The sequence below is a fragment of the Gracilinanus agilis genome, chromosome 4, assembly GCF_016433145.1.
Source record: "Gracilinanus agilis isolate LMUSP501 chromosome 4, AgileGrace, whole genome shotgun sequence".
Lineage (NCBI taxonomy): Eukaryota > Metazoa > Chordata > Mammalia > Didelphimorphia > Didelphidae > Gracilinanus > Gracilinanus agilis.
In genome coordinates, this window is record NC_058133.1 from 464,352,320 (window position 1) to 464,371,788 (window position 19,469).

General features: G+C 33.9%; 1 protein-coding gene across 2 annotated transcripts in view; it reads left to right on the plus strand.

Annotated features, from left to right (window-relative positions):
* Positions 1–19,469, plus strand: part of MAGI3 (membrane associated guanylate kinase, WW and PDZ domain containing 3) — a 242,421-nt gene that overhangs the window by 158,131 nt on the left and 64,821 nt on the right. For both annotated transcript variants that reach the window (XM_044672365.1, XM_044672364.1), the window contains exons 7-12: positions 937–994; positions 5,565–5,659; positions 7,813–8,001; positions 11,356–11,964; positions 13,763–13,794; positions 16,445–16,601. In XM_044672365.1, coding sequence (XP_044528300.1) covers positions 937–994; positions 5,565–5,659; positions 7,813–8,001; positions 11,356–11,964; positions 13,763–13,794; positions 16,445–16,601 — 1,140 coding nt within the window. The remainder of the gene's footprint in view (positions 1–936; positions 995–5,564; positions 5,660–7,812; positions 8,002–11,355; positions 11,965–13,762; positions 13,795–16,444; positions 16,602–19,469) is intronic.

A 19,469-nucleotide genomic window follows, 5' to 3' on the forward strand; every position in this document is an offset into this window, starting at 1 on the left:
ACTCAAATCCTGGTCATCTTTTCTATCTCATTATCTTCAAATATTCCAAATAACTTCTCACAATTTAGTCATACAACTACTCTTCTTTGTCAGTTGACTTCTCCTTTTTTCCTATTCACTTCCTACCTATCCTTTTAAATTCAAGTTAAATATTGTCCTTCTCTGCCCCTGGACCAGTAATGAATTTCCCCTACAGTTTCCTCAGTGATGCCCATAACCTTTAACATAGTGATACTTTGCTGTAAAAAATCTCTTATTTGTTTATGACATTATGTCATCTCTTTTAATGCATACTCTTAATTCCATGTAAGCAGGGACTAGATTTTGTGGAAACTGTAGCCTTTCTAGCCAGCTGGCACTTCACATCAGACTTGGCAAATACTCTGTACTTTAATAGGCTTATTAGTTGATAAGCATGAAAATAAATGTCATAGGGCTAAAAGGGCATTTTCTTATGAAACTTCAGTGCTTATCAAATAAGATATTACATGATTATATTCTATGAAAGAGGAAGAGTTTAGAGAGAAATATTTTAGCTTTTAGATAGCTATTTCATTTTTCTTTACCTTAGATTACATCCACAAAATGAGGAGTAGTCCTGGTTCAAAGCCAAAAATTATTTCTAAATGTGAACTGGGTGACATATTTCTAATTTCTTGTACTATTATAGAGAAAAAAGTTACATTTTTTTTTTTCCGATAGTTGGTACTGGATTTTCTTTTAACATGTACTAATAATTTTTTTCCTTCTGGGAATATTTCTTAACTATCTTCCTTCTATAAATCTACTTTGTGAAATCATAAACCTATAGGTTATTTTAAAATTTACCAAATTTTTCAGTAATTTCAGAGCAAATTTCTTCATATATGGCATTATTGAAATCTTTTCTCTTTATGTTGAATCTACTATTCATTTATCTTTTACTTTTGTTTATAGAACTTCCCTATGGCTGGGAGAAAATAGAAGACCCTCAGTATGGGACATACTACGTTGAGTAAGTTGTTGCAGCAGTTATTTATTTACCCAGATATTACTCAGTTGGGCATATAACCTTAGAAAGCATTTGATTATGTAATTTCTGCTTACCCAGATTAGCATTCAAGTTTTCTAAATAAGGTCATAAAGTGAGAAAGTTGGTAAATGTTCACATTTTACATTTCATTACAGCATTTGTTCAAGTGATATTTGAAATATATGTGATGAGTTTGTGGGGAACACCCCAGATAATTAGCAAAAGAGTTATCGTTATTATTATAGATTTTAAATGGCCCAAAAGGGAGAGAGAAGATGTAAAAATGGGAAATTGAAGAGGTTAAATAAGTGTTTTCAGGTATTCAAAGGATCACCACATGGAAGAAAGATTTTATTAGACTTGAATTTTTGACCACAGGGAATAAAACTGTTGAGAGAACAATAGATGCAAGTTGCAAAAAAGTAGATTTAGGCCTGATATCAGGAAACATTTCCTCAGTTAACACTATTCAAAAGTGAAATGGACTAGCCCTTTGGGAAAACAAGTTCCCATCTCATTAAAGGCCCTCAGGTAGAGGGGTGTCTGACCATTTATAATAAGATTGAACTAGATAGTTGCTGCTGTTTTTTTCATCTCTGAAATCCCATTATTTGAAAATCATATTTTAAATAAAGGTGGGAAATAGGACAAGTTCTACCTGACTTTTCTTAAGCATTGTGTCATGATGATCCAGTCTTTGACTATACACAAATGAATATTTTATTGAAAAGTGTACAAACCAGAAGACAGGATTCTGGGTTTAGGTCCCAATGTTAGCACTACCTTTGTGTGACCTTGGGCATGTAACCATCTCTCTGAGCCCCATTTTCCTCATCTGTAAAACTGAGATAATGATAATTGTACTTGCAACATCACAGGGAGGTAAAGTTGTGGAGAAAGTATGAAGTATCACTATCATCATCATCATCATATAAAATCATTCTCCTTTTGTTTGATGACATTCAGATAGAAATAGTCCTGGGACAACTAACTATACTGTAGAACTGGGAAGTTTCTTACAAAAAATGAGCTTTTTAACTTTTTTCAATTAAATTATTTGTTTTAACTTACATCAAACATGGGCACAATTAATTAGACTAACTTTGTAACTATTTACATTTTTTTTGGTAAAGATATTTTATCAATTACATGTAATAACAAATTTCCACATAAGTTTTCCAAAGTTATATGTTCCAAAGAGTCTCCTTCTCTCGCTTCTTTCCCCCTTCCCAGAACTGGCAGGCAATTCGATCTGGATTATACATGTACTATCATACAAAACATATTTTCCACATTGTTCATAGAAAATGGGATTTTTTAGATAAGACACAAAGAAAACCAATGGGCAGAGACAGGGAGGGAGTATATTCCAGGAATATTGGACAGTCAGCAAAAAGATAGGAGTCAGGGGATAGGGTGTCCTGTACAAAGAAAAGCAAGGATGCCAGTTTCCCTGGATTAGAAATTTTGTGGAAGACACCAAAATATAAGAAGACCGAAAAGGTAGGAAAGTACCAGATTGTAATGGTTTTAAAAGCTAAATAAAGGATGCAGTATTGATCCTGGAGATAATAGAGAGCCACTGAAGTTTGTTGAATAGAAGGGTATTATGGTCAGATCTGTGCTTTAGGAGGATCACTATAGTAGCAGAGTGAAGGATGCACTAGAGTGGTGAAACTTGTGGCAGAAGAAACCAGACTGAAGCCTATTACAATAGTCTAGACAGGAGATGATAAGGGCCTACACCTGAGTGTCAATAGTGTCAAAAGAAAGATGGGTTTGTATTTTGGGAACTCTTAAGTTGAATCAGGTTTTTGAGTAATCATAGTTAGCCAGGATGCTTCAGTTTGGGGACACTCATCAATGAAGAGCCGGGACTAGAACCCCTACATCCTGCCTCCTCATCTAGTACTCTCTTCATTATACCACAAGTTTAAGAATTAATTTTGTACTTTTATTTTAATTTAACAGTTCATTGTCCTCTATAAAGGGAATATGTATTTTTATGATTTTCTGGTATGGTAATGTTAATTATGTAGCAATATTTTTTGTTAGAAAATTTTAAAGCATTTGTCCATTTAGAATTTAGAGGGTTTTTTCCCTATCATAGACTCCTTTAGAAGTTTGGTCATGTTTTTATTATAAAAATGCATTAAAATATGAATATTTGTAAGGCAATATTTCTGTTAGTTTCAATAGAATTTATTTAGGAGATCAAAATGATGGTCTATTTAAAATCCTAGACTGAATAATATGATTTCCATTAAAAAATCATTTTAAAGTGAGTTTTGAAGTGACTGTAAGTGGATATAGCAATATGTTTATATTAAAGAGTATAATTTATTAAATTAAGAAAGTACAGCCTGTACTCAGGGTGTACATAGTATAGAGTCATCTGAGTTGTGAAGCTTCTTGACTTGATTGCCAGATTTGTTAGGTTATTGGTGAAGATTAAAAAGCTGTTATATAAATGGCTATTCCATGGAGCTATTAGTTGTCAAATCAGATGGTATTATGATTGTTACTGGCAGGGTTATTAGAGTAGGAATCCAATTTTTTGTTACTTTTTACTGGTGAATAGTACATGGGATTCTGAAAATGATAAATTCATTTTTTTTTTAAATTGTTGTAGGGGCAGCTAGATGGCCAGGCCTAGAATTGAGAGGACTGGATTCAAATCTGTCCTCAGACACTTCTTGTGTGTCTTCCTTGTGTGACCCTGGACAAATCACTTAACCCCATTTGTCTAGTCCTTGCCCTTCCAATTAAAAGTTGTAACTAGGACAAAGTAAGAGTTTGAAAAAAAGAAAAAAAAAAGATTGCTGTAAGGATATAACAAGTTTTCCATAAAAATCCTGCCATTTTTAGAAATGCAACTTCATCATAAAATTTTTCCTATGGTAGAAATGTAGCACATAATTTGATGTACCTATGTTTTTACAAGCCAGTTTGACCAAATAATATGTCACATTTAGAATACTCATGTCTTGATGATGTATCAGTACCTGTAATTCTACATGAGATAATAATTGTGTTTCTTGGGAAACTTTTAAAATTCCCTTTTGACAAATTCATATTTTATTCATTAAAAAAGAAAGCACATGTAATGAAAATAATACTTGGAAATTATATTATATAAAAGTTTTTTGAAAATAGCAAACAATTAAAATAACGTTTTTGTTTAATTCAGTTTATAATTCTGAACTGTAGTATTCTTTAGTACTGATGGTTATTATTGGTGTTATATGAAAATTCCATGAATTATTCATTGCTTAAAGGAAAAGAGTTTATTCCAGGTAGAATTATTTTAACGTATTATTTTCTTAACTAGAGTTTCAAGCTCTTTTGTCTTAAGTATTTACAGGAAGATGATTACTCATTTGCATGTTCCTACTCTGTTCTCCTTCATACACATCATAAAAGGTGAAAATACAAATTACTACTTTTTATGTTCTGAAGCTTCATTGGTAAAATCAATCATTCTCATTCCAAAGGAACTTCAGGTTCTTTCCAAACACTTTTTTTCTTTGATGAATATATGCTTTCTGTTATAAAAGGATATTCAAAAGAAGGCGACTCCATTAAATCTTCATCTCTTGTAAATGAAATAGCAATACTTAATTTAACTCTGATTTTTTTTTTTAATTTGAAGGGAGGTGAGAAAGGAGCATTTCTTTTAACTCAGTAGATGAATATACCCAGTATATCTTTGAGTTGAAGTGAAATCAAATCTTAAAGAATATGTGGCATAGGCACAGGTCTGAAGCTTAATATCCTTTTCTACTGAGGAGTGAAGATTGATTTGCAATAGTAAAGGCTAACATCTCATCCCATCTATAACTTCTTTCTTTTTAACTTAGGGTTTTTATGTTCTTAGGATCCTAGTGTCATAGATAAAAAATTGAAATGTGACTTTAGAGGGCATCTAGCTCTAACTGGAAAAAGTGAGGTAAAGAGAAGGACCCAAAGTTCCATAGGTATTAAGTGGCAGATTTGGGATTTGAAGTGGCCAGTGGCATATCACACCACAGCCAGCACCTCCCTAGATTTACTGTAGGAACTAAAGAGAAACCAAAATTATATCTTTGTATATACAGGGTTCTCAGCTTCAAATTCTGCAGCTCTTTTATGCCTCGAATCATTATTTGATGATAGTTGTTAATTATTGGTATTCTCTCATCATGTTGAAATTCAATTTACTAGGAAGAATACCACTTGGGTCAAATGTATTGTAATAAAACTTTTAAGTACTGAATATTATTTCCGTTATTTCTATAGTAGTCTTATGCTGACAAAAGATGTTAATGACTTTGAAATAGAGGGTGTGTGTGTGTGTGTGTGTGTGTGTGTGTGTGTGTGTGTGTGTGTGTCTATCAGAAGATTCTATTTGTTTCATATCCTGAAGGCCCAGTTTCCTTTGCTTTGTGCCATCTTCATTGCTTAAAAAAGGAGAAAATAAATGTCCTAGCTAGGTTTTGTTAACTTTATTTTAAATAAAGGTAAATCAATATTTTATCTGGAGTTGAAATACATATTTCTCTAAATGTTACAGTCACATTAACCAAAAAACCCAGTTTGAAAATCCAGTGGTGGAAGCCAAGAGGAAAAAGCAACTAGGACAGACTGATGTTGGTTCTTCAAAGCAAGGTACAACTAATACTAGAGAGCTTGTAGATTATGTCAAATTATCATATATGTGGTTTTAGTTCTTTTCTGAGAAATCTTTGCATCATCCTTTGTTTGCTACAACTTAGAAATCAAATGTTAGTTTATCAGTTTCCTGATCTTTTGATAAGATACTGAATTATGATGTAATGGTTTTTTTTTTAAACTCTTAACTTCTGTGTATTTGGCTCATAGGTGGAAGAGTGGTAAGGGTGGGCAATGGGGGTCAAGTGACTTGCCCAGGGTCACACAGCTGGGAAGTGTCTGAGGTCAAATTTGAACCTAGGACCTCTGGTCTCTAGGCCTGACTCTCAATCCACTGAGCTACCCAGCCACCCCTATGATATAATATTTTGAAAACATCAAGAAGATCATTTTGAAAATGTCAAGATTTTCTAATGTTGTTGATAATATGAATATAATTTGTGTTTCTTTTTTCTTTTTGCTATATTGGAGATGTGATCATTTCAGTGCTGGCTCTCCAATTGACTTCTGGGCCCCTCAAAAGTTAACTGCATGCATCTGTTGCCAGTAACCTAAATGGACTCATGATATAAAAAACATAAATAATGACAAAATGATGCTGACAAATTTCATTTATCAATATAATACTATTTCTTGCCAACACTATAGTAGTGCTGTATTTTAGTGTTTTGTTTTGTTTTGTTTTTTTCATTTATACTATTGTAGTTATTTTGTGCGTATCTTTTTCTGGTTTTGCTTACTTTACTTTCAATCAGTTTATAGAGGTATTCATAGTGTTTATATGAATTTCTCATTTGTTATTCATATACATTCTTTTTTTTTTTTTTTAACTCTTCCATCTTAGTATCAACTCTAAGAGAGAAAGGCAAGGAGTAGGCTAATTTGGGTTAAATAACTTGCCCAAGACCATACAACTAGAAAATGTCTAAGTACAGATTAGAACCCAGGTCCTCTCAATTCTAGACTTGATCCTCTATCCACTGAGCTACCTCACTTCCCCAATTCATATACATTCATCCATTCTTCAGTCAGTGAACATTTACTTGTTGTCTAGTTCTTTGCCACCACAAATGTTTTACTATGAATATTTAGAGTATATATATAAAGACTTTGTTTATGTTTTGACCTCCTGGACTCAGAAGTGAGATCCTACAGGTTAAAGGATATGAACCTTAGTGACTTTTTTGCACAATTCATACACATAGTTTTATAACAGAACTTTACAGAAAGGTTGGGATAGTTCACAGTTCAACTGTCAGTGTGTAGTTGTTCTTATTTCCTTTAATGTTTTCCAGCACTGGCTATTCTCATCTTTTGTCATTTTTGCCAGTTTTCTGAATTTAGACTGAAATCTTTAGTTATTTTAATTTGCATTTCTGTTATTATTAGTGATTTGGACTATTCTTTTATCTGATTATTGATAGACCCAATCTCTTTGTCTATTTATTTATTAGGGAATATTCAGTGTATAAAACATTTTCAGCCAGAACCTGGTCATAAGCAACAGACCTGCCTGTTGGTCCCTATTCCTGTACTCTGTACAAGTATAGGCCCCTCCCTGCTGCACCTATGAACTCTTTTTACTGGGCAATATGGGCATAAACAAACTGTAATACACTACAAATGAGAAATTACTTAGGATAATGTTGTAACATATTTGCAGGAACATGTATGACCAGAAAAAGTAATATTATGAGTAGAGATAGCCCACAAACTATATTAGTACTGATATCCATGGACTTTGAAGAGAATTCTAGAAATATTTCCTCCCTTCCCCCCTGCCTCAGAGTGGGAAGTCATAGTTACAGAGAAAGGATGGGCAAGCATGAATGGGTTACTCATTAAATCATTGAAAAGAGTATCCATATCAATAAAATCAGAGATGCACTGGAATATTCCTATACCATAGGAATCCAACAAATGAGAAATTGTAGCTGAATTTCTTTTTTTTTTTAAAACAAATTCCTAAATATCTCCAATTTTTCATTAAATTCTCTTGTTAAATATTTGATTTTATCTTTTTTCTTGTTTCCTTCTATTGCAATACATTTCATTTAATTTTTATGGATAGCCTGAACAGCTTACTTTTTTGCCTGTTGTGTTTATTGTCACATCTTGGGTTTGCAAACCCATTCTTCTTATTGGTATAGATGTAGAGAAGTCAGTCTTCACTCGAGACCCTTCCCAGCTCAAAGGTGTACTCATACGAGCATCTTTGAAAAAAAGTACCATGGGATTTGGTTTTACCATCATTGGGGGAGATCGACCTGATGAATTTCTTCAAGTGAAGAATGTACTCAAAGATGGCCCAGCTGCTCAAGATGGTAAAATTGCACCAGGTAACAAACTTCTATATACTGCTTTAATAGAAGAGTTGATCAATAGATTATAGCAAGAGATGAGACTGGGTTTTTTTGTTTGTTTGTTTTTTTAATCGCCCCACCCCCATCCCACCTCCCAAAAAAAGTATCATCTCGAACCACTTAGAAAAAAAGGAAACTCTGTGAATGATGTTTGTATTTTCTTTGGGCTTTAACTTTAATTGTACCAGAAGTCACTGTATAGCTCAATCAGAAACTAGTTTATAAACTAGTCAGAAACTTCTCATGTATCATAAGGGTTGTCAAATATTCATCACTGTTCATTCTTAATGGAAGGATAAATTTTACTATATGATGAATCATGTTTTATTGTCTGGATCAATAATTTGATCAGCATTGAGAACTGCAATTCATTTATAACTTATAGTTTTAAAGAATTGCCTGGGGTTCTAAGAGGTTAAGCTATTTCCCTGTAGGCATTCAATTAGTGTGTATGAAAGGAACAATATGAACCAAAATCATTGTGTCTCAAAGACCTGCCCATTCTCCACCACCACACCTGCCTCCCTGCTGAGGCAGTTAGACCAGAGAATCTCCAAGATCCCTTTCTTCTCTAATATTTGTGATTCTATGATATTACTGATATGCTGTGAATTGTTTTATAGTAATTTCTGAGGTGTTTGTTATACTAACACTTTTCATATTTTTGCATCTCCTCAGATTGATTAGTTTACTATATATTTAAATAATTTTGTTTTAGAAACAGACAAGAATTCTGCAATTCTTAATGTAACTTTTCAGGTCTGAGATAAATTGCATATTTCTTGTCTAGACTTTATTGCTTTGGCTATTTAACTTTTTTGTGGAGGAGATACTTGGACATTTTTTTAAGTGAGTTTGGGTCTTTCAGGCTGTTTATTCGTGATAAAGGAATTTAAGTGAATTTTTTTCATAGAAAATTTTAATGTAATGTTGTTTATGTGGTATTTTCCTTTCTTCTGGATTCCCCTGTTTTGTAAAGTGTGAATGTAATTGCACAACTAGACTGTTACACTGATATGTTAGTTTTGTTATGTTAATGTTGTATTAGAATAGTATCATCAAATCATAATGTGCCCTTCCAAAAAAGTTGGTTGGATTGACAAGAAAAAAAATTAATTGCATGTTTTAACCACAATTCAAAGCAAAATTTGTAAACATACATATAAATACATGGTCTTAACTATTTTTCATCATAGATAAGTATCAAGTTGTAAATATTGAGACAAACCAAAATTACTTATTTTCAGATTTCAGTTTTGTTTGCCCCTTTCCATATTTTGATTGTGAAACAAATCTATTAGCTCTGACCATCTTCCTACCAGGGCACAATATTGATTTTGATTTGTGTGAACTGCATGAGGCCAATGTGGTACAGCATTGAAGCACTCCCAAGGAAATTCTGCAAACTTTTTTCCAGGGAAAACAATAAGTCTCAACTGTTGTTTCTAAATAGTCCAATTTCTCTGTCCTTCAAAGGTCATTACAACTAAATTTCCATAAAGTGCCATTTGTATTAAGGCTATTCATGTTGACCTTAAAAAGCATAAATTTAACTAAAACAAATTTGAGCATCTTGATTAGAAGAATAACCTTTTAGATAATCACCTTCAAATTAAAAAAAAAAAAGCAAACGAATGAGATCACATAAGATAAATAAGAAAGATCAGATCTACACAAAAGAATCCCAATAGATACATGTTAAGACCCAGTGAATCTGGCATTCAAACTGCTTTTGCCTATATCAGATAGGTAATGCAAGAATAATCCTGGATTTGTCCGATTTTATTTAGATAACATGGTGTTTGCTTTCACCAATATTTATATGTTGTTTTTTCATTTCCCAGTTAAGTGCAGTGAGTGAAGATCTACTAAAGACTTAATTATTGATTTGCAATAAAATTCTTAACCATACCCTAAAGGGCAGAATATACTAAAGGAAAATAGAGTCTTTAGGTAATAAATCATTCTGAAAATCAGATACTCTGTTATAAACTCATTGAATTTCTGGATAAATTTTTCAAATGTGAATAAAACTTTAAATATGCATAGGGTCTTTTGTACAGACAGCATTTATTAATAATCATCAAACATATATTGAGGACTTAGTATGTATTTGATTCTTTTCCAGGTATTTGGATATGACTCATATCATAGCATTTTTTTTAGATTAATAAAATAATTATTCTCACACTCTGGGCCACCTTTAATAACTTGGATCTTAAATATCCTTATTATGACTTTGAAGAAGCCCCTTCTTTTCAGAGAAGCTTAGAAAAGTAAAGAGACCTTTCTTTCTTGAAAGTCTATTTTTTAATTAGTTATTAATATCATTTGTTATGTATTATTAATTTATTGTTGCTATTAGTGAAACTTGAAATTTTCCTTGTATTGTAGGCTTAAGCAACAAATGTAAACATTTCTACATATAAAGAAAATGTTTGTGTTTATTGATTATAACTATCCACAAATTTTTTTTGCATTACCATTTACTTTTTTTTTTTTTAACCCTTAACTTCTGTGTATTGACTTATAGGTGGAAGAGTGGTAAGGGTAGGCAATGGGGGTCAAGTGACTTGCCCAGGGTCACACAGCTGGGAAGTGTCTGAGCCCGGATTTGAACCTAGGACCTCTGGTCTCTAGGCCTGGCTCTCAATCCACTGAGCTACCTAGCTGCCCCCCATTTACTTTTAAAAATATTTAACATAACACATGATTTATTATATATGTAATAAATCGTAACAAATATGTTCATCCAAGGGAAACAAATTCTCACATTAGCTTTGTCCCAAAATTTATCTCTTATTTTCAATTCCCCTCTCCCTCCAAGAAGTCAGGTAATAGTATATAGGTTATACCTATATTACCATATAATACATATTTCCCTGTTCTTCATGTTGTCAAAGAAGATACACATTGTGTTTACATTGGAGAAAAATTTGTGGAGGAAATAAAGTGAAGAATAGTATGTTTTAATCTGCATTCAGACTCCCTTTGTTCCTTCTATGGTGATGGACATTCTTTTACCTCATTAGTTCCTTGGAGTTGTCCTGGATCCTTGCCTTGTTGATAATAGTTAAGTCTTTCACAGTTGATCATCATATATTATTGTTTTTATTATGTACAACATTCTTCTGGTTCTGCTTACTTCATATAAGTCTTTCTAGTTTGACATTAATAAAGGGCAAAAAGGATCTATCTGATTTTTTTTTCCCCATGAGGACCTTAACCTTATTCAAATGATGATTAGAAATAATAGTACCTAAACTGAAATCATATTAAAATTGGGGATAACTTAGCTTTTAATGTAATCTAATACATTTGTTTTACTAGGTGATGTAATTGTAGACATAAATGGCAACTGTGTCCTTGGCCACACCCATGCAGATGTTGTCCAGATGTTTCAATTGGTCCCTGTCAACCAGTATGTGAACCTGACTTTGTGTCGTGGCTATCTTCTTCCCGATGATAATGAAGATCCTGTTGTCGATGTTGTTACAGCTACACCCATCATCAATGGACAGCCTGTAATCAAGGGAGAGACTTGCATAAGCAGTCAGGATTTTAAATCAGGGACAGTGGTCTTGGACCAGAATGGGAAACCAGGTCACATTTTGGCCAGTGATCGTCTCAATGGCCCTACTTTGGACCCAAATGAGCAAAGGGCATCCATGGCATCATCAGGCAGCTCTCAACCAGAGCTAGTGACTATCCCTCTGATTAAGGGGCCTAAAGGTTTTGGGTTTGCAATAGCTGATAGCCCAACTGGGCAGAAGGTGAAAATGATATTGGACAGCCAGTGGTGTCATGGCCTTCAAAAAGGAGATATTATTAAAGAGATTTACCATCAAAATGTACAGAACTTAACACACCTCCAGGTAGTAGAAGTGCTAAAGCAGTTTCCAGTAGGCACAGATGTGCCATTGCTCATCTTGAGAGGAGGTGAGTAAAGATAACACATGGAAAAATGTTTTGTTTCTTTGGTTTATATCTGTTAATTGTCTTTCCTTATAGGTCAGAGTGTTTCTTTTTCTCTGTCAGACCACCCCTTCACCAGTATGCATTTTCTATTAGTCTCTGCTTGATCTCTGCCAGAAGGCAGTTTTGTAGCAGTTTCTTATCCATTCTTTGAGGCTGTGTGGCATGATGGAAAGAGAGCAGGCCTTGAAGTCAGGATTTAAATGTTGCCTCTGATAGATGCTGGCTGTGTGACTTAGCCCAATTTCATTCTTTAGGCTACTCTTAAGACCATAAATTATAAAGACGGTACCAACAAGCCACTGAGAGAGTTAGTTTTCTAACTGGAAAACAAAGAAATGGGTGGCTGCTGGGTAGCTTAATGGATTGAGAGCCAGACCTAGAGACAAGAGCTCCTAGGTTAAAATCTGGCCTCAGACACTTCCCAGCTATGTGACCCTGGGCAAGTCACTTGACCCCCATTCCCTAATCCTTACCACTCTTCTGCCTTGGAGTCAATACACCCAAAAAAAAAAAAAAAAAGAAAAAAGAAAAAGAAAGTCTATAGCCTTAACCTTACCTATTATTAGTTCCTATTTACTATTAGTACCCATTTTGATGGCATTTTCTCTTTTTTAAAATATTACATATAATTTTTATGAGCAATCGCATTAATCTTCACTTAAAAGATTTCCTACTTAATTATTGTATTTCCTCTGCTTACAAACACGAATAATAGTAGAAACACCTTTTAAAAAGCTTGAGGCTCATTAATGACCTCTGCAATATATTCAGGGGGATTTCAGAGAAAAAGAATTGTTTGCTTTTCTGTAAGTGTTAGATGGTATTGAGTAGTGTCTTGAAACCTGTTCAGTAGAATCATAATGATAGTAACTTTTACTGTTAAAGACTTTTTCTGAAGCTGTATAGCCTGTCCTATATGATAATTAAGTCTCAGTGCCCATATGAGAAAAGCACAAGGACATAAAGGAGCATGAAATGCACCAGACAATACAATCCCCCTGTTTAAGCTCTAATTACTAACTTAAGGTTTAATGGGATTTTTTAAGGCTATGCCTATAAATGACTAACATTTAAAAATTAGAATTTAATTCTTGTAAATTCTTACCTGCATCTGCTCCATTAGCATCTTATTTCTCCACTTTGTGCATGGGAATATTTCCTTTAATATGGTTTTTAATTTATTTTTAACAGCTTGATTTCTTCCTTGTATGTTTTTTTGGAATATGTAATACTGCTTTACAGCTATCAAAGCACTGCATGGCACAATAGAAAGAGCACTGACCTAGGAGTCAGAGGCTGCTTCAAATTCTACCTGGTGATCTTTAGCAAATCTCCCTTGGACTCTTTTTCCTCTTTGGCAAAATAATGCAGTCAGGTGGCAAAGAAATGAGCTCTGAGTTCCCTTCTAGTTCCAGGTCTGTGATTCTATGAACCCTGTAATGTTTATAGAATGGGCATCTATTATCCTCATTTTACAGATGGGAAAATTTAGGCTCTGAGAATTTAAATGACTATCCCCTGATCTTATAGGTAAGAAGCTTCAGAAATGAGTTTCTCTCTCCTAGCCAGTACACTATCTGCTACACCATGGCAGTTAATTCTCTCCATGCTTAGTTTTTTTAAATTTTCTATTCCACTAAATTAAAGCTAACTTACTTAATTTTCTTTTCTTCTGTTAGTAGACAGTATTCATAATGAAAGAATATCAGACCTAATAATTCATCTGATTTTAAAATTTGGCTCATTTTTTTTTCTTTAGGTCCTCCTTCACCAGCTAAAACTACCAAAGTGGTGAGTATATAAAATGTCTGCAACAGTAGGATAGAGTCAGCAAACATCAGGTATTCTAGGCTGAAAATTAGGACTAGCCCCAGAATCTTTAGAAAGGACACAAGGGGAACAAAAATCTGCTCCCAGCGATTTTAAATAAATGTAGATAGGTAGATGACAAACTAAAACTACATGATCTGTGCAACGTGGAAAATGGCAGGGTGGAATTCTGCCACCCAGTATATATCCAAACTTACTGTGTACTTTTGTGTCCCATCAGCATCTCAAACTCTCCATGTCCCTTCCTCTAAAACCAGCCCTCTTTCTAGACTTCTTATTTCTGTTGAAAGCACCATCATTCTTGGAGTTACTCAGGTTTATATCCTTGAAGTTACTCTTGAATCTTTCCTTTCTTATGCATTCATTTGCAAAGCTTTTTCAATTTACTTTCACAAAATGTCTCACATCTACCCCCTTTTCTCTACTCATTGGCTACTCCTGTAGCCCTTGGCACCTTATTCCTGAAATATTACTGTAGCTTCATAATTAGTGTCCCGATTTCCAACCTCTTCCCTCTCCAGTTTATTCTACACACAGCTATCAATTTTCCTAAAGTATAGTTCTGACCATGTCATTCCTGCTTAGAAATAATCTGTCACTCATTGCCTCTAGAATAAAATTCAGATCCCTCTATTGAATACTTAAGGCCTTTTATAATCTGGTCCTAACAGTCCTTCCCAGATTTATTTTACATTGCTCCCCTTCATGTACTCTTATGTTCAAGTCAAATTGGCCTACCCTCTGTTACCCAAACTTTGCCTTCTGTCTCCTGTCTCCAGCCCTTTGCCCAGGTTATCACCCTAATACCTGGAATCTCTTCCTCTCCCCATCTCTTAGAATCCTTAGCCTCTTTCAAGAGTCAGCTCAGCTACTAACTTTCCCCTTGAAGCCTTTTTTGATCTCCTGAGTTATTGGTGCTTTCTCTTCTACCTCAGATCATCCACTTTACTTATTTGTTTTAACATACTATATTGCTAAATAAAATAGAGGCTCTTTAAAGGCCAAGATTGTTCCTCATTTTTGTCATTGTATCCATTATATACATGGTAGACACAATAGATATTTGTTTAATCTACTAAAATAAGATTTATCCAAAACATTTATGACCTGTACTATCCAGCCACTAGTTTTGCTGGGTTTTGGTTGGGCTCCTCCCACCTCCCCCCAGAATGTATCACTTTGTTGCTTATCTCTAGATTCAGCTAACTCTTAAGTCTAGAAACAATGGTATTTATCAGATTATAACATCTGGATTCTTAAATAGCCTTGCAAATAGTCCATATATAGGATATCTAAAATAAGGCTCCCTATATATCTTGTGGAAGAAACTGTATTTGCCTATAAGTCTTATATATTAAGCATTTGCAAAGTGCTACCTGTTATTATAAATATTGACTACAAAGATACTTAATTATATGTGAAATCCTATTTTAGTTTTAGCTTGATGCTTTGTAATCTCTCATCTTCATCTAATCAAAGATGTTCATCAATAGGTTTCTGGCTAAGAACCCAAAGTTAGTAAAGGGAACTGTCTAGCATAGTAAAAAAGTATATAACGTCTAAGAAATGAGAGTAATTTAGCAAAGTTTGTTTTTTTTTTAATGATATTTTCCCTCTCTAGTCTTCCTAGATATCCTTTATAGACTTAACATTATGTAAATCTTAAAGATATACTGGAAAATTCTGTTCATGGCTACTTCTAGCAACGTTATGTGAGGCTGATATTCCCTATCCCACTATATAGGACCCTGGACAGCAGGAGACTAGAGACAAATATACTACTGAGGGTTTGGGTTTTTTACTGAGGGTTGGTTGGTTGGTTGGTTGGTTGGTTGGTTTCGGAGTGGAAGGGGATTTTTTTGAAGCTGATACAAAATTTCATTTCCTCTACAGCTAATTTTTTTTTGTCCTTAATATTGTCAAATATTTGGAAGTTAATTGAAAGTTTTTATTTTAGGGGAAAGTTCTAGTTGCAGACCAAAAAAAAAAAAATAGGCTATTAGTGCCTTTCCCTTTAGATTGTTTGAATTTGGCAAACTATGTCTTCATAGTATTATCTATTTAACCTAATTTGGGGTTAAGATTTTTGCTACTCGGTGTTCTTAGAAAGAATGATATGTTGAAAACATTTTCATTGGAAAATAAATCAAGTAAAAAATAGAAACAAATATGAAACATTGTTTTTTCCTTTAATAAAAGAAATGCTTTCTTTATTTGAGAAGTATCACTTGTGCTATCTCCCTATTTATTCTCTTCCCCAAATCAGTTAGCATTTTCAAGATGGGAAGAAGAGCAGCTGTTATTCAGAGGACCCAATAAGACTCTTCATTTTTTGTCATCTGCCAGAAAGAATTTTTTCTTTTTTTCAGTTAACTACATCTTAGTGCAATATACTATCAAGAGATTCATATTGCTCTACTGACTCTATCAAATATATAAATGCTTGGCACCTTAGTGTCTTAGTGTTGAGATATTACATATAGAAAAATGTATCCATGCCTAACCACTTTGTGTACTTTATTTGCTAGACTTCTTTTATGAAGTGATGAAATCATCTATTTTCTTATTGTTTTGAATCAATTACTAAGTAGCACCTGCTTTTCCATTTTAGAAGACGGATAAACAGGAGAATTCAGGAAGCTTGGAGGCCGTCAATGAGTCTATTCCTCAGCCGATGCCTTTTCCACCCAGCATTATCAGGTCAGGATCCCCCAAATTAGACCCTTCCGAGGTCTACCTGAAGTCCAAGACGATATATGAAGATAAACGTAAGTCTCCAGGATTTTTTAGGATAGTGTAGAACAAAATAAACATGGATGTCAAAATGAGCTTTTCCATTCTTAGGAATCATACAGTTCTTTTCCAACTATAAGTTTAAATATGTCTGTGTTACTTTTTAAAGCAAGATAATTTTGAGGCTTCCTCATTTACCCCTTAGAAGCATTAAACACAGAAATGTGGATTTAGAGCTGGAAGGGCTCATAGGAGTCATCTCATCCAGCCCTTTCCTTAGTTGGAGATCACATGGCAAAGGTCAGATGGCAGAGCCAGGATTTCAGCTCCAGTCTTCTGATTATAGATCTTTACCACAATACCTCTATTGGCGTATTTGAAAATATTGCATGCAACTAATTTTTCTCTATAAACAATGACAGTCCTTTCACCTGGCATCTGTAAAACAGTGAGAAATTGATGTACAAAGTAAAATGATTAAAGCTATATATGCACTATGCTTCAGTTTCCTTTTTTAGAAAATTAGGTTAGATATTCTCTAGTCATCTCTTCCATGTGGATTTCATCTACTTACCATGAACAGCATTAGCTAGGCCCTCATTGTTTCTATCTAGGCCTTGTCTTACTTCCTTCTATATTTATTTTGAACCTTCTCCCTAAGATTCCAACTCCCCCTACCACTTCTAAGACTCTCCGCAGATAACCTCACCTTCCACTTTAAAGAACATATCAGTACTCTCCAGGGGTTTTCCCCGCTCTCTGATTTCTCCTTCCTCTTCATTTAGAACTTGTCTCCCTACTCATATCCATCTTCTCCTTCAGTCCTATTTTGATCATTGTTAAATCCTCTAACTGCGCTCTTTATACCATCCTATCTTCTCCCCAATTATCTTTGTCCCTTAAAAAAGTCTTCCATTATTCCTTATATATTATCTGTCTTCTATCTGAATTCACCTTTCATTTGGAACCTTCTACAAATCTGATCCCAATCTACAATTCCCATCATGAGCTTGATTTCTTTTCTCTGTACCTGCCATTCTCTCCACTTATCCCTCATCTCCTACTGGTGTCATATTGCCCACACATTAAGGTCCTGTTCAAATGCTGCCTCTTCCAAGAAGTTTTTCTTTATTTCTCCATCAGGAAGACTTTCTCCATCTTCTGATGCCAGAGCACATTATATTCCTCTTACATATTTCTCATTGAGTAAATTGCATTCTATGTGGGTAGATGTTTATCTCTCCTACTAGACTGTGAAATCCTTAGGGTTTTGCACACTGAATATTTGTTGGATTGAACCAGATCTTTAAGATCCATATAGTTCTAACATTCTAGAATTCTATTTAGTTGTATTTTGATGAAGTCTTAAAGAAGTAATAAGTTCAAAAACAATTTTTTTCTCCTAATGGAAACTGACCTTAAAGCAAATGAAGGATTAACAGTTATCCCTAAGACTAGAATGCCAAAAAGCACCAAATGTCTGCAGGTGGAACAAAAGGCTCATTATCTGTGCATAATGAAGACCTTGTTTCCTAAGACAGTCTTTGCAATTGCTTCTTATGCCTCATGAAATAAACTTGTCCAGGCAACCCCTTTCTTTGTGCTTGAAAAATGTGATTTAATTCCACAACATTCAAGGTATTACTTTGTGTGTGAGATTACTCACATTTCCTTTAAACATATATTTAATTTGCAATTTAATTGTTAATCTCATAAATCTGACTAAAAATTTGCTTCTAAAGAATGAAGAGGTTGAGGATACCTCTAAAGGACATTCCTTAGAACTTGTCATGAACACTTTACTGAAATTTTATCTTGTATTTAAATATATATATATATATATTTGAGAGAGAGAGAGAGAGGGTTTTCTCTCCCTTTTTCACTACCTGAGTCTTTCCATCTTCCACAATACAGATGTTCCTAAAATACAGGTCTTACCATGTCATTCCACTGCTTAAGAAGCTTTGGCCACTCCCTATTGCCTCTGGGTAAAACAAACTTCTTAGGTTGGCATTTAAAATAATTCATAGTCCAGTTCCAGATTATTTTCTGGGCTCATTGTATATTATTTCTATTCACATTTGTTACTATATGCTTCCACTAAAGTGGTCTGTGTGCTGTTCTCTTCTTTTTCCCTTTGTACAGGTTGTCTCCTCATACTTAGAGTTTACAGCCTCCTCAATTTTGCCTCTTAGAATCCTTGGCTTCCTTCAAGGAAGCTCCACTTACTTTCACATGAAGCCTTTCTTGATACCTTATAGTTCCTAATGCCAGCTCTCCTGCCCCCAAATCTCTTCCATTGTATTTATTTATATAAGTTGTTTATTTGCTCATCAGTGTACATATTGCTTCTCTTAAAAAAAATGTAAGCTCCTTGGGTCAGAGGCTCTGTTGCTTTGAGTTTTTCATCCCTAGTGTTTAGCACTATTTCTGGCACATATTAGATGCTTAATAAGGAAATGTTTGCTGAATAGATTAATGAATGTAAATGGCATCAGTATTTTTCCCAGCCAAATTCGAAAGTCAAAAGATAAATTTTACATAAGAAGTAAATTAAACTGTCTGGTATTTTCATGTTGAACTGATTAATATCGTAAAGCCTTAAAGTGTAATATAAATGCTTACTTTTACTAATAGCAATAATTATTTTTATTATTTAAAAAAAATCAACTTATAGAAACCCACAAATAGCCATTTACAGAGGGATGAATCTCTATGTACTTTGAGATATGCATCAGCTTACATGTGTTAATACTGCATTTTCTCTCATTTCTTAAACTTCTGAAATCCTTGCCTATCTAATTCATATTTTATTTTGCTACCACGTAGCAAATATAAATTAATTGGCTTTGTTGTTTGATATATCAAGGATAGTTGCACTAACTAGAGTTATTTGAATTTAA